Source organism: Crocodylus siamensis, chromosome 3 (genome assembly GCF_052110815.1).
Source record: "Crocodylus siamensis isolate JL-2025a chromosome 3, ASM5211081v1, whole genome shotgun sequence".
Lineage (NCBI taxonomy): Eukaryota > Metazoa > Chordata > Crocodylia > Crocodylidae > Crocodylus > Crocodylus siamensis.
The window spans coordinates 214,165,681-214,181,789 of NC_143397.1; the positions used below are offsets into that span (position 1 = coordinate 214,165,681).

The 16,109-nt window shown below is 41.8% G+C and overlaps 1 protein-coding gene across 2 annotated transcripts in view; it reads left to right on the forward strand.

Moving 5' to 3' along the window:
• RIPK2 (receptor interacting serine/threonine kinase 2) overlaps positions 1–13,482 on the forward strand; it is a 31,798-nt gene extending 18,316 nt beyond the window's left edge. For both annotated transcript variants that reach the window (XM_090040278.1, XM_090040279.1), the window contains 4 exons: positions 39–134; positions 772–877; positions 10,371–10,556; positions 11,324–13,482. In XM_090040278.1, the coding sequence (XP_089896404.1) occupies positions 39–134; positions 772–877; positions 10,371–10,556; positions 11,324–11,676 (741 nt within the window). In that variant the 3' untranslated portion in view covers positions 11,677–13,482. The remainder of the gene's footprint in view (positions 1–38; positions 135–771; positions 878–10,370; positions 10,557–11,323) is intronic.
• Positions 13,483–16,109: the final 2,627 nt, after the last annotated feature.

Below are 16,109 nucleotides of genomic sequence, written 5' to 3' on the forward strand. Positions count from 1 at the left end.
AATGCACGATTAATAAAAAATATAAATGTCTCTTTCAGTTGCATTATGAGTCGGCATGTATTCGCTTATGCCAAAAGAAAAACAACGTGGAGCTGACATCTCTAAACATACCTCTGAATCTTAGTCCACAAGAGGTAAATCTTTAGTGTTTAGAGTTCAATCTGTTTCCCAGCACATTGTAAAAATATGCTGAAAGAGTTGTAGTTCAGTAAGAAGGAATCTGTTCTTCCATTCTCTTCTGCAGTTTGCTTTCCTACTCGGCCACGGAATCATACAATGCAGGGGAACTAGCAGGGTCAGGAGAGCATGCAGTAGGGGGGAAGTCTGTAACCTCTGCACATTGCAGAGCAGATCTTTTCACCATTTGTATATGGAAATAGTTGCAGATGGCCCAAAGAAGCTGGGAGATCCAGCCAGTTATAAACTTTGTGACTGAGGAACACATCTACCTTTAAAGGGAGTGTAGTGGTTTGCCTCACTGAGGGAGTGCTCTGTGTACCAGCAAATAGGAGTCTATCCCACACCTTGTGTGAAATGGCTTATACAAGGTACTGTGCCTGTTTTTAAATTCTTGTTTTTCTTTTGCTCATACTTATTATGGACATAAAGGGTTGGGTTAGATGGTGGGAAAATATGATAAAACTTCAAATGATTTGAGGTATTTTAATCGTCAGTGACTTGGCCACCTTGATAGGACAGAAAAAGAGGGAAATGATCAGGATCTCTATTTTTGTTTAAATTTTTACTTGTATATAATGGCATTTATTTCAGGAAACGTGTGTTCCCTCCATGCAAAATGATGCACTTCCTCTCCGAAGTTTCTTACCTGAAATTCCAAGACGTGGGAGTTTGCCTGAATATAATATCCTCTCATCAGGTATGCAACCTTGCTGAATCAGACTGATTCATAATATTTTATTAAAGTTGACTTTCGATGCAAGTTGTGCCACACAATGGTAGATAACTTGATTACCTAATGACGTGAAAATAGAGGTGCATTTTTCATGGCTGAGCTTATGGCTGTGAACCATGTATTCATGTTTAATAGAAAGTTGGCAAAATTCTCAGATGAAACTAAGTTGTGAGAGATTGCAGATACCACCTAAGTCAGCAAAACGCAGTGAGATCTAGAGGGAGTAGCAAGTGACTTGCATCTGAAATTGAGATTCAGCTTAGAAAAAGAAAGATTTGTGTGCTTATTAGGAGGAAGAGTCTGGAAACCAGTAAAGTTCACAGAGTAGTTGACATTACGTTGCCCTTTAATACTGCAGTGTCAGGGCGTAATGTAATGATGCTGCAAACCGGAGTCGTCCTATCACAAGGAAGTGTTAGGAAATAGTTTCTCTTTTTCTGCAGCTCTAATACAGAAACATGTGGTGGGGCCCAGTTATGGAGAAATTTGATTCCATTCTTGAGTAAAGACTAAAAATGTGTTGATGTCCAGAATTCGGGGGGAAAATGAAGATCACTACAGGCTTTGGGGAACTGAGTTACGAGAGATTTAAAAAATTAAATATGAAGCATGATTAACTATCAGAAAAAAGGTCTATGGAGAAACTTGATTATGAAAGTTTCTTCACAGTGTCTGAAGATAAAGTGCGTATGATGATTGTTTTGACCCTTTTAACTCTATTTGACACAGTCAGCTGGAAGATATTATTGACACATCCATGACATTTTTCAAGTGGCTTTGGTTCTTTCATTATAAGAGGTGACAGGAGAGCGTTTTATACAATTATTATTTACTTTGGTAGTATTCTAAGTCTAAGTCATTGATTTGTATCGTACCCCAAGTGTGCCACAGAAGCACCTTACAAGTGTAGAGGTCTGCCTTAAAGTGTAGACAATCTGCCATAAAATCAGGCAGGCTTAGAAGACGAGGCCCTTATACTCATGGCAAGGAACAGAGTCGAAACTAATTATAATTTGTAAGCCATTTCATAGACATTAGGGCTGGAAGGGACCTCAAAGATCATGGACTCCAGCCCCCTACCCCAGAGGCAGGAAGTCAGCTGGGGTCATAGGATTCCAGCAAGAAAAATACCCAGGTTTCTCTTGAAGGGATTCAGAGTAGGTGCTTGAACCACCTCCGATGGCAGGCCATTCCAGACCTTGGAGGCTCGGACAGTAAAGAAGTTCTTCCTTATGTCCATCCTGAAATGGTCTTGCAGGAGTTTATAACCATTTGACCTTGTCATCCCTTGGGGCGCTCTGGTGAACAAATTCCCCCAGATCCTTGTGAACACCCTTTATAAACTTATAGGTGGCCATCAAGCTGCCCCTGAGCCTGAGCTTTTCCAGGCTGAAAAGTCCCATGGCTCTCAGCCTGTTGTCGTAAGGTCTATTTTCCTGACCTCTGATCATGCGTGTGGCTCTCCTCTGCACTTTCTCAAGCATCTCCACATCTTTTTTGAATTGCGGAGCCCAAAACTGGATGCAGTACTCCAGCTGCGGCCTCACCAAGACCAAGTATGATGGGAGAGTAACATGCCGGGATTTGTTTGAGAAGCATCTATGGATGCAAGCCAGCATTTTGCTTGCTTTACTAGCTGCAGCATCACATCAAAGGCTCATATTCATCTTGTGGTCAATCCTGACCTCCAAGTCACTCTCATCTGTAGTGCTAGCCAGCATAGCACTGCTGAGCCTGCAGACATGCTGCAGGTTTTTCCTCCCAAGGTGGAGAACCTTGCATTTTTCGGTGTTAAAATACTGTCAGGTTCTCATTCACCCATTTCTTGAGCCTGTCACAGTCAGCCTGGATTACTGCCCTGTCCTCAGGTGTGGATGCTTTACCCCAAAGTTTGGTATCATTATTGAACTTGGCCAGTCTGCTTTTGACTCCAGTAATCCACATTATTAATGAAAAGGTTGAACAAAATAGGTCCAAGGACAGAGCCTTGAGGGACCCCACTGGTCACAGGGCACCATGATGATTGACTTCAGTCAGCCACCACCCTCTAGGTCCAACCCCGGAGCTGATTCCCCAGCCAGCGGATCGTGGAGGGCCCAAGGCTGGAGTTGGCGAGTTTTGCCAAAAGGTGGTCATGGGATACCAGATAGAAGGCTTTTTTAAAGTCAAGATATATGACATCAATCTCTTCCCCCTTGTCCAGGTGATGGGTCACCTGGTTGTAAATCGAAATGAGATTGGTCAAATGTGACCTACCTGCAGCAAACTCATGCTGGCTGTCCCTCAGGGTGTTGCCATCAGCCAGTCTGTTAAGGATGGCCTCCCTGATTTTTTCTAAGACCTTCCCCAGGATAGAGGTCAGGCTGATGGGCCTGTAGTTTGCCAGATCCACTTTCCTCCCTTTCTTGAAGATAGGCACCACATTGGCCTTCTTCCAATCATTGGGCACTTCACCAGAGTGCCAGGAGCTCTCGAAGCTCAGCCCCTGGCATGGATCTATGATATTAGCCAGCTTCTTGAGTACTCTGGGGTGTAAACCGTCAGGGCCAGCTGACTTGAAGGTATCCAGCCTCTCAAGCTGTTCCTTCACAAGGTCAGCATTGATGGAGGGCAAGGAACCACCCTCGCTTAGGCATCCCTGTCCTGTAATGGGCAGGGGCATCCCATGGGACTTGTGAAAGACTGACACAAAGTACCCATTTAGCAAGTTGGCTTTTTCCTGGGCGGCGGTTGTCAGTTCTCCCTTTTGGTTTAGCAGGGGTCCAGTGTTGCCCTGGCTTTTCCTCTGGCTCCCCACATAGCTCAAAAAGGACTTTTCATTGTCCTTGATATTTGTGACCAGTTGGAGTTCCGTTGCAGCCTTGGCTTTCCTGGTTTGCTCCCTCTAGGTCTGGACCAGTGCAGAGTATTCCTTCTTGAGGGCAGATCCCATCCTCTATCCTTTGTAGGCCTTTCTTTTTAGCTGCAGGAGGACCACCAGTTCCCTGGAGAGCCGAGGGGGCTGCTGTGCCCTCTTGCTGCCTTTTCTCCAAGATGGAATAGCCTTAGCTCGTGCATCTAGGATCGCTCCCTTGAGGAGTGACCGCTCTTCCTGGACTCCCCTCCCTTTGGGGTCATGGTCCCTTAGGGCCTCACCAGCAAGTCTCCTGAGCTTGTCAAAGTCACCCCTTGAGAAGTCAAGGACCTCTGTACTCCTGACTGACTTGACAGCTTTTTGGCAGGTGGTGAAGGTGATCAGCTCATGGTCGCTGTCACCCAGATTCCCTTTGATGGTTGCTGATTAGGTTGTCTCTGGTTTCCAGGTCAAGTAACACTTTGCCTCTTGTTGACTCGTAGACTTCTTGAGTCAGATAGAGCTCATCGTCGCACGTGAGAGAGCTTTGTGACCATTCGGATTTGGCCAAGCACTCTTCCCACAAGATATCCGGGTAGTTGAAGTCCCCCATGACAACCATGGACTGGCATTGTGCAGCCTCAGCCAATTCCCTGGCAAACTGCTGGTCAATCTCTTGATTCTGGAAGGGAGGTCTGTTGTAGACTCCCACCATTGTATTTCCTGTGCTGTGTTCCCCACGGATTTTAACCCAGAGGGCCTCTAGTTGTCCCCCCTGGGTGCCAATGTCAGCTTGTAGGGATGCGTAGCTCTCCTTGACAGAGAGCTACACCTCCGTCCTTTTCGTCCACTCGATCTCTCCTGTACAGGGTATAGCTGTCTGTATCCGTGGGTCAGTCATGGGTGGAGTCCCACCAGGTCTCCATTATCCCTATGACATCGTAATTATTTGTGTTGAACAGGAGGACAGGTTCCTCCTGTTTCTTCCCCAAGCTCCTGGCATTGGTGTACAGGCATGCAAGTGTCCCCTTGGGGGCCCTTGCCTTGCCCACAGCTTACTCTAGGGCTGGGGCAGGGGTGGGCTCCCTTAAGTGCCTTGGCCTGCTGGCTTTGGCTTTGCAAGGGTTACACAGTGGGCCAGGAGTGGTGGTAGTCCATCCGTCCATCCATCCCCCCCACCCCTCCCTCCTCTGTCCCCCGGCAGGCTTAGTTTTAAAGCCCAGTGGAGCAAGTCAGCCAGTCTGGCTGAGAAGAGCCTCCTCCCCAGCAGAGAGAAGTGGAGGCCGTCCCTTCCCAGCAGCTCGCTGCCTCTCACCAAAGAGCAGACTGTGGTCATGGAAGCCGAAACCTTCCCAATGACAGCAGCCTTTGGTTCACTACCTGTATCCTCCTCTCCCTCCTCAGCCCGTAGCCCAAAACCTGAAGGATTGAGGAAAACACCACCTGCACCCCCAACCACTTAAGCCCTGCTCCCAAATCCCGTAGCGCCTCATGACCTGGCTGAGAGGGTTCCAAGCTGTCATTGGTGCCCGCATGGATGAGGGTAGTGGGCTGAAAGAGTTTAGGGATCTTGAAATGATTAAAATTTACTGCCATGAGTTGCTTTTTCCTTTACTATGTATGGTTAATTTGTTTTAAGTCACACGATTGAAGGATGCTAACAGCCCTTTGCTCTCATGAGGAAGTAATTCATCCCAATGTATTTTTTAAAAAACTGCACATAACAATAAAACATTGATTATTTTCCCTCTGTTTTGAATAATCCTCACAGGCTGAATACGTTTCCATCTTTGTAATCAGTTTCAGCTCTAAGTTTTCATGCCATTGCAAAATGTTACCTACCATTTGGAAGTTACAAATATTGCAAGGAATGTTTTCTTATAAAGTAATCCTTTGGAATGCTTTTTTTCTTAAGAAAATGGAACCATGTCCCTTTTCCTTGAATTTTCCCAAACTTGCATTGAAACAAATTATTTCCTTTTGAAATGTTCCTGTGAAATGATGTACCATTTTTATGCCTACACCAGTTAATATGACCCTATAAATTTTAGGGTTTTATTGTCCTTTGTGATGCTGCATCAGGGTAAAACTGTTACCATGCTTATTACTGCAGCTTCTTCTCAATTTCGGTTGCTTTCTATAGTCACTCAGTTCTGTAGTTTAATTGAATGTTTCATCCAGCATTCAATTTGGTCAAAGTCAGTATTCAAGTTTCTGTTTTCCCATGAATTATAGCGAAAGACATATAACTGAAAAACTTCCAAAGGCATGGAGGTCAGTCCTCTGCTGTTGTTGGCAAGCATGTCAAGTAATCGCATTCATAAATTAATCAACCCACATTTTTAAACTAACTATGTTTAAACTGTATCCTATTAGATGCCAGATTTTAAGGCAGATTGTAACTACCTCTGATGGTTAGAAACTTCTTGTTTCCAGCCTAAACTTATTCATGCCCAGTCAATACTCACTTGTTTTTATGTCAACATTGTTCTGGGCTTTAAAAAATTTCTTCTCTCTCCCTCGGTCCTTCTTCAACCCTTATTTTGTGAAGCCAAACAAGCCAAGATCTTTTAGTCTCCTCTCCTGTGACAGGCTTTCCATCCCTATGATCATACTCATAGTCCTTCTCTGTATGTATTTTATTTTCATCTTTACTGGTTGTGGATGACCATACTTGTACATAGTAGTGTTAGAGTGATGATGTAGCCATACACTGCATTCCAGATATCAACAGAGCCTTATGTACTAGCATTAACTTTTTTGTATCTTTATAGAGGATACCTCAACTGATGCATCCTAGGATTACATTTACATTTTTCTTAGCTGTACTACATTCATGGATAGTCATAGGCATTCTGTGATTTACTAGTGCAACCAGATCTTTCTCCTTTCTGTTATTTCCAACTAAGATCCAGTTTATGGCAAAAACTCTTCTTGTAGTTCTGTAATGCTTGACCCTATGATTTCTACTACTCGGTTTCATCCCTTTTGTTACTACAGTGTCAAAGCCATGCAGTTCTTCCTTAGTAATATATTTAGATACCTTCCAACTTTGGCATATAATATATTCAGATGCCTCCTTCATGTTGCTGATGTGTCCCAATCTTGCGTCATCAGGAAATGTAATCAACTTGTCTGTGCTTTTTGTGCCAAGACCATTAATGAAAATATATTAAATAAAATCAGTCCCAAAGACTGATTCTTGAACTTCCCTAAAGCTGGCTCATTCAAAGTGGCCCATTCCCATTTTCTCTTACGCCAGTTTAAATTATGTTTCTTACAATTTCTTTTTCAACTCTCATCTTCTAATAATTTATCACATGGCAGTATCACAGATCTTTTACTGATGTCCAGATATATTAATCTTCCACATGTCCCATCTTTAATGATATCTTCTGGTTCCAGAAGGGGATTGTACATCTGCCCATATCTGAAACACTCCATTTTTGAAGCACTTCAACGTACTGCAACATTTGAAGTACATTAAGTGTTATGTCTAGCCATACTCTCAAATTTTACCCTTATGAAATCAGAATCTCTTGCTATACCTGGTTAGTGCTTATCCTTTTAGAATTAGGATTCAGAATGATCCTGATTAGGTTGAAATAAGAGGATGAAGTTTAACAAGGAGAAGTGCAAAGTCCTACACTTAAAAAAAAAAAAAAAAAAATCACAAGAAGTTAGTCTTACTGAGGCTATAGTTGGAGTACCATGTTCATTTTTGGTACAGCACTTCCAAAAAGATGTGGACAAAGGAGAGCAACAGAAATGAATTGGATGTTTTGAAAACATGACAGCTGAGGAAAAGTTGGAAGAATTGGGGTTATTTAGACTAGAGAAGGAAATATTGACTGGTAGAGGATTTGTGCATGGTAACTTATCCTTCTTTGAATCCACAGGAGAACAAGTAATGGGCTTAAATTGTAGCCAGAGAGATTTAGGTTATATATTAGGATAAACTTTCTAAATGGTTAAGCACTGAAACAGATTATCTGAAAAGGTTGTGGAATCTGTCACTGAAAGTTTAAGCACAAGTTAGATAAATATTTGTCTTGAATATTTTATATACAAGTGATCCTACGTTGAGCAGTAGGGTGTTAAAGTAGATAAATCTTGCGGTCCATTCCAGCCTAGTATTTCTTTTATTTCTATGATTAATTTAAAATGAATCAATTTATGACCATTCAGTTCAAGGATCTCTACAGTGATCAGCTCTTCTATAATATCCTTGCCATTGCCAAAACCAAGTCTAAACTCAGCATTAAATCTCTTGTTAGTTCAGTGATTTCTTCAGGAAAGAAAGGTTGGCTATTGTATCCAGAAATTATTGGGCCCAGTCATTGGTAGCATTTGTTCCTCTATCTGCATCTGGAAAGTTGGTCTCCCATGACATAATTCCTAACAATACTTATCTTTCTACTAATATTATTGGGGATCTTTGAATAGTCAAATCCCAACCATAGTGATCTGAGCCCATAACTAGGGTGACCATATATCATGTTTTCACGAGGACAGTCCTCTTTTAAACCCCTGGTCCAGGCATTTCCTTATTGTGTTCAAATAAATGCTTTTGTCCCATTTTCAGCAGGATGTCCCGGACAGGTGTTTAAAACAGCACTATTCCCAACAAAACCTAGACTGCTCCTCTGTTCCCCCCCCCCCCCACTCTCCATTGTTCTGTAACCTCACCTTTTGATGCCTGTTCAGCTGGGACCACAATTCATGTTTGTACTGTGTCACTCTACACCCACCCCCTCAGCCATGATTGCAGCTTCTACTTTTGCTCACTGACACTTTATGTGCTCCACTCCCTTGCTCGCTCAGCTGAGACTGGAACTTGGGGACAGCTGAGCATGCCAGAGAGCAGGGGGCAAACCAACAGTGTAGCATTGTATGACCACAGAAATATGGTCACCCAACCCCAGTAAAACTTCTTTTATAATCCTTCCCTAAAGTGACTATGACCATTGCTATCACTTTTTATTTAATGGTAGTATTAAAGTGATGTCATAGCTGTGAGGGTCCAAAAATTATGCCAGAGGCAGGATTTCTTAAGGTGGTATCTTTTATTGGTCCAACTGCATTGTTGGAATAGAGTTAGACAAGCTTCTGAATGCAAGACATTCTTCAGGTCTTAGCAGTAAATGCCAGCACAGCACAGCTTCTTTTCTTCTGCTAATTGTCTGCTGTCTCTGGGAATCTCTTTCCACACTTCCTAAAGCTATTATTGCTCAGACCTGATGAAGAATATCCTGTATTCAAAAAGTTGTCTAATTCCATTCCAACTATAAAGTGGTTCAATTTTAAAAAATACCACCCTAAGAAATCTCTTATTATTTCATTGCAATTTATTGCATCATAGATGCACACTGCTATCTTTCCACATTTGCCTTTATCTCTATCTTTCCCTAACAGTGCATAGCCTTCAATGTCTGTATTCCAGTCGTGAATGCTATTCTACCCTGTTACTATTCTCTTTTACAGTATCAAGTCTCAGGTCTAGCACTGGTAGGTCTAGTTCATTTTATCTGTTGCCCAGCTCTTTGAATTAGTGTAAACAGGGGTGTCACACTCATTTTGTCCCTCAGGCTGGATCTGGGTTGCAGGGCTCTTTGTGAGCTGAATACAAAGCCACCTCCAGTGGCAGAGCAAGCTGCCTCAGCTGGTAACTGAGGCAGGATGCAACTCAGGAACCTGTGGACCTTAATGCCACAGCTGCTCACTCTACCCCTGAATTCCTGACCCCCGTAGGAGCCTTGCAGGCCAGATGACACAGCTCCACAGCTGGATATTTGATGCCCTTGGTGTAAAAGCATCCCACTTTTTTCTGACCTCACTTCATTTCTCAGCCAAATTACATACGGTTCTTGTATCAGATTTTGTTCCCATGAATATTAGTACTTCCCAAGCCTGAAGTAATCGTCTTTGATTAGTTCTTGTAGAACTCTAACAGCCTCAGTTATTCAGATGTGAAAGACTTTTTATATCCGCATCTCAACCTTATTTCTTGCAGCGTTGTGCACTCTTTCTTTCTAGTACATGTTGAAGTGAAAGGATGAGAATCCCCCAACTCTCCTAAACTTTCTCTTACAGATTCTCCTGTTGACCTTGCTAGATTTCATATGATTTTCTTGTGAAAACACACTGTACATCTTGACAAGCTAATAGAAGGTAGAAAAAATTCAACTTTTCCCTGGGCGGTGAGAGAGGGCTTAGGCCTTTCAAGTTGTTAGCATTCCATTTAAGCCTTACTTACCAGGATAATCCTTCCTCAAAAGCCTCCAAAGTTAATATTGTAAGGGAAATAAGTAGACACTATGAAAGTTGTTGATATGGCCTCTGGTAAAAACTCAGCTTGTTCCAGCTACTTATGGGTATATTCTGTTGCTTATGATTTTTTTGAAGTTGAACATGCATGAAATGGTTTTCTCAACATTTTTTTTTAAAGCTTCCAACTCTAAGAAGAGAAGAAAAGTGGTGTAAACCTCAGCTTCATGATTTTTTTGAATTTTGTTTAGAGAAAAATTATGTGTTTTATAAAATAATTTCTAATGTGTCTTTTGAGGGGGTTGGGTTATCTTTTTATCTGAACACAAACTATGTGATTCTATTCTGTTATTTAAGATAAAGATGCCAATTCTGGAGGACCACTTTCCTTTCTTGATCATAGTATGGATGAAAATATCTCTGCAGCCCAAAGTGCTAAATTTTGTGTGTCCAGCCATCGCTACCCACCCACTTCCAGCACAGAAATTTCAGATGCATCAAATCCTGTGCACCGCCTGATGCGGTCATCAGTGATCACTTCAGGTACAGCACATATTAATGACATTTTAAGTTCCAGTAACACTGAGGGAGGAAAAAGGGGCAAATGACTAATCCTGGGTGGCACATGGTCCCCTTCCTCCTGCTGTGCAGGCATTGCTGGTAACATACAACCTCTCCATCCCTCCCCCACCTGGGACTCCTGTAGCCACTGCACAGCAGTGGAGAGAGGTGGCTGTAGATACTTGAGGATCACCACCTGAACAGCTCTGCCTGAACCCAAGATTCTCTACCAAATTTAGCACTTCTGATTTTTAAGTAAAACCATCCCTGACTCTCTGAAACACGAAAAAGGGTAAGCGTGGTGAGATAATATGTGAGAAATTTATGTATATACTGTATTTTAAAAAGTTACTGATCCCTGTGATTCATTCCCATAGCCAGTTAGCTATTTGTGGGGGATGTGAGGTTTTTATTTGTTTAAGGATGAGGATGGTTGATAGGATGGAATTAATGGGGCATATGATGAAACTGGTTGTTTTTTTATAGCTTTTACTTCTAGAAATAAAGATTGAAGGTTCAAATAGCTGATAGAGAAATATTTTAATCAGCCTATAAAACAATAACTACTATCGTGTTTTTAATGTGGAATAAAACAGTGAAACTTTGGCAGAGTATCACAAATCTGTCACTTATTTTTTACCAGAAATGTGTATTTTTTCCCAACTCACTGTTTATTTTACAAAACTGTAAATTTTAATTTAAATAGCTGTTTCATGAGTTTGACTTCTTTTCTTTTTTCTAAACTTCAGATTTTGCTCTAGAACCTATGCACCAGGATGTGGCCCACCACTGGATCCTAAGTAAAAGAGAAGAGATAGTTAACCAAATGACTGAAGCCTGTCTGAATCAGTCCCTGGATGCCCTCTTATCAAGGGATTTAATCATGAAAGAAGACTATGAACTTATCAGCACAAAACCTACAAGGACGTCAAAAGTCCGGCAACTGCTTGATACCACTGACAGCCAAGGAGAGGAATCTGCCAAAATTATAATTCAGAAGTTGAAAGACAATAAGCAGATGGGCCTTCAGCCTTACCCAGACGTGTCATCTACATCCAAGACTTCATCTTTAAGTGTTTTTTGTCGGTATAAAGCCACGTAAATGGTTTTTTACAGATAGTGTTCCTGTTTCTAATCATTACTTTGTCTGTATTACTTTGGTCTTTATTGCACTTTCATCAAGTTTGGTACATGAAAGTATTAGAAGCATAATTGAGGTTATATTTTGAAGTAAAAAAACTAATCAGTTTCAGAGCAACTGGGAGGCAAAATGCTTGCCACTTCCTCATCTAAGATACATAAGTAGTTTGTTATACGTAAGAAGAGAGAATACCCCTCATTCCCTATTCTAAATAATTCTTCTGTTTATAAATATCCTCTCTTTTAAGTAGAAACTCTCTAAACTTACAGGAATGCTGCTCGCTCACTGTAGTGATAGGATTAATATAAAGGAAAAACTGTAGAACTGTACAAATACTCATTTTAGTGTAACTTATTTTCACATTAACCTCATGGGTAGTTCTATTCCTCATCCAAAATACACAAAGGCTGCAAAAACCGTATGTGCCCATGTCACAGGCTGGCTGGCTGTCTCTTTATGGGGACTTGTGCCTGACCTCACCAGAGCGAGATCAGCAGCTGAGAATTAGGTGTCCTTGTTTGATTTTTTTTGACTCACCTGTGAAAGAGTTAAAGGGAGAGGAAGACAGGCAGAGTTCTTCTAGCCTTAACCTTTATATAACTGAAGGTTCTGTCAGACTTGGGGAAAATGTAAAAGGAACTTAATCCATTAGGAGAAAGGAGGCCCTGGTGTCAGGTGGATCAGAGTTCTCTGTTAAAGGGAAATGCCAGATATAAACTAGGGCCTAGGCAGATGGAAAATAATGGGAAGCCTATAGGAATAGAGTTATTTTTTGCAGAGGGACCTTGAAAGATTTCAGAGACTGGCATTTTTGTAGAAGTGGTAAGAACTGGGAAAAACCCAGAATGGGCAATGAAGCTTAAGTCCAGGGAGGGCAGTGGGAGGGAGATTTGTTTGTATTTTTGTCTGTGTTTTAGTGTTTGATATGCTTAGAGCATCACCAGCTAACTCTTCTCTTCTTCTTACCTCAGCAGCATGACATAAATAAATCTATAATACTGGGTCTGATCCATCAACCTTTTAATTCCATTAATTTTTTTTATTATCTAAAAGTTATTGCATAAAGGTCAAACACACTGTCTGGTGGGGTAACAGTACACAGTAATCACCGTGATCTCCCTTGGGTAGCAAGCACAGGTGCTACAGAGCCAATACACTGACCTCCTTGGGAGTAGGTGTGGGGGGAGGTATTATTCACACTCATGTAGTGACCTCCTTTGGGGAGTATAAACATCAGCATGGAAATACCTGTGTTCACTCTTCCTTGTCTTTAAGAGAGAAGCCTTATACAGTGAAAAGCAGCTGACTTTTTTTTTTCTTAATCTGCTTTAGAAAATTAAATACAGTGTAAGTAATTTCAGAAAATATATATTCTGGAACAAAGTATGTCTAAAGTGACATTTTACAGAAAGAACTTGTTTCTTAGGTTGTGTATGGAATGCTTTTAGCACTAAATATAATTTTGCATTGGAAAATCCCAGCCCAAAAGGATCAGAATCATCCTAAGAAATTACTATATTTGTCATAAGTCAAGTGAAGGGTCCAAATGACTGGGATTTGAAAGTCTGGAAGGAGTTTGTTTACTTTGAATTTTTAAAAGTGCAAATGGGTTGCTTACGTATTTGAACATAGTTTTTAGTTTTTGTCTTAACTTATTTTTATGGACTCAATCACCAGAATATGTTTAACTTGTGTGCAAAGTTTTTACAGACTACTATATAAATTTCAAACACATTTTTGCAGTAAATCAGATGTTTTGCATTTCAACCTTGTCTCTGTGTTTTCTATCTCTGTTCAGAATGTTTATAGTTGTATAGTATATGGTGCAGTTGTGCAGTATGTGGTGCTGCAAACATGTTTGTAGCGCCACATATCACACAATCTGGTGTTCGCTGCACTGCAAGGGCACACTGCCTGAGCATGCACTGCTCCTCTCCCCTCCTCCCCCCACAGGCTTGTTTTTACCCCTGGATATCCAGGAGTCAAAAAACAAACAAACAAAAAACCTGCAGGGGAAAAAAATGAAGCAGCATATGCTTGGGTAGCATGCACTGCTGAAAAGTGGAGCTGGGCTGTCTGGAACTGTGCTGCAGCTGCCAGCCATGCTCAGCCACAGTGATCCTGCTAGGCGGCTGCCCCAGGAGGCCCCCAGGACAGTGCTGGCCCCAGCCTCCCCTGCCACACCCAAGGTAACTTGTCATGCGCCAAAGCACATGTGGCATGGGTGTTCCCCAGGGATAAGTAGCTGTGGCATAAGGTGTACTGCTGCTACTTGTCCCCAGGGAACCAAATGTCCACACATGACTGGACACATCCCACAAATTTAACCTGGGACCAGGCAACACAGAAAAGACAAAAAGTGTGTAGAAACAGCAGTGGCCAAAGCCCAGCTACAGGCAAGGGGAGTGTGGCAACCAGGAAAGCAGTGGCTTTTATTCTTGCATTCCCCCTAAATTGGTGCCTGGGGCTGGTGCCTTGGTTGCCCTCGTCTAGTTACGCTGCAGCTAGTGTGCTCTAATGTGTGTGCTTTTTATAGTATAGATTTGAAGATGACTAGGAGGGGGCACTGCCAATCTCATTAGTAGGAGTTTGATTCCAAATCTAGATATTGTCTACATGGTATGCAGTTTTGTTTCATTTTATGCAAGAAAACTTACAGTTTACCCTCACTGTTTTCATAGATTTCATATACAGTAGGGGTTGGAAGGGATCTCATGAGATCAAGTCCAGCCCCCCTGCCATAGGCAGGAACTTTTTTTTCTAGTACCTATGTTTCATAAGGGGTTGCTTCAGATACATTGGAGCAACACATATCTAGAAAACCTTGTTTGACTGTGTAAGACAAACAATGTTGCTTTTGCTTTCCAATTCCTAATTACTTCCTCTTTTTTTAACAGTTATATCTCAAGTTGCCAATCCTGCCTTCTCAAATGATACCAGATTTTTTCAATGTGTTTAGTAAATAGCATGAATGGGCATTGTTAAATGTATCTGAAATATTATCTAAAGGTGCCATAGCATCTGATCCCTGATTCCAAAAGTTGCATCTCCTGCCATGTCACACGTGCATGACAAAAGTAGTTTCAGATCCCAGTTGTGCTCTTTCTACTTGCTAGTGCAGGGGGAGCTCAGGGTCATGATGATATGTAGAACTTTTACATATTAAGTTGTATGCGATTTTATGGTGTCTTAAATTGGGTGCATGTGTAGCACCCTTGCCATCTATGCTGTAATTAACATATGAATTGTGGCATGAATGTAACTTGTAGAGAGGGGTCAAAGAAACAGTGTCTGCTAATGGGAATAGATTCTCATGGGAGGCTGTTATAGCAGAACCTTAATAACAATTTTCTGAAATTTTCCTTTCCCTGATTTTTTTAAAAGTAATAACATAGTTTCCACGTTGCAGAGTAAACTATACAAACACTTCCACCCCACCCCACCCATTACTTGTTCCTTTTTTTCAGCTTCAGAGATCTCAGTGAAAGAAGAAAGAAATCTCAGCAGGGCTTACAAAGGAAATCTAGAAAATATTAACAGTCATGTCATGTAGTATTTTGCTCTTTCTTCTCTTCATTAGTTCACTTACCTTTTGACATAGACATTTTAATATCTTCAGCAGTTGCCAATGGCTTCTTCTGGAAAGACCAGTTCCTAGGAATGTATAGTAAGCAACTTTGCTCCTCTGGATCATAGTGTATGAATAAGAGGACTAGTCAGGTGCCTGATGAATCTGCTTATACCAAGTCCTGTGCCCATCACACCAAGATCTTTGATGTGTCTACCTAGGAAAGAGTGTAGAGGAGTGGAGGCTGCCCAAAATCTACCATCCTCCCTTTACACCACTGAGTCAAAATCCAGAGTCCAGACATTCAGTGCCTCAAGGGTGGTAGTTTCTGCCAGAGAGCAACAGGGAAGAACTGCTGCTGAGTGCCTAACGCCTTAGCGAGGGCACGTTTCTATCAGGATGATGTCCCTTAGCCTTTCTCCAACCAAGGAGTACCCACATGGAAGTGGGAGTTAGGGTTTTGAGGTGCTCTAGTCGCCCTACTCTGGAGGTTGCAATATTACAGTGGTGTATAGGAGGTATCCACTACAAGTAGCCCTACCACACTGCCACCAGGCTCCTCCAGTCTAATGCAGTTTACAGTGATATCTAGGACCACTGGAAGCTGTCACATATTATTAAACAAACATAGGTGTTTAGACCTGTTTTCATGCACTCAAAGATTTGTTGCATGAATGTGTGTTACTTGATTGGCTCTTATTCTGCAAAGCCTTTATTTTCCTAATGTAGAGTTGAGCAATACTGCCCCAGGTCTATTTTGCCAAGCAATCATTTGGAAGAAGCATATGTATTTAGAACTAGGCATGTGTTTAAGTGCTTTGCTAGT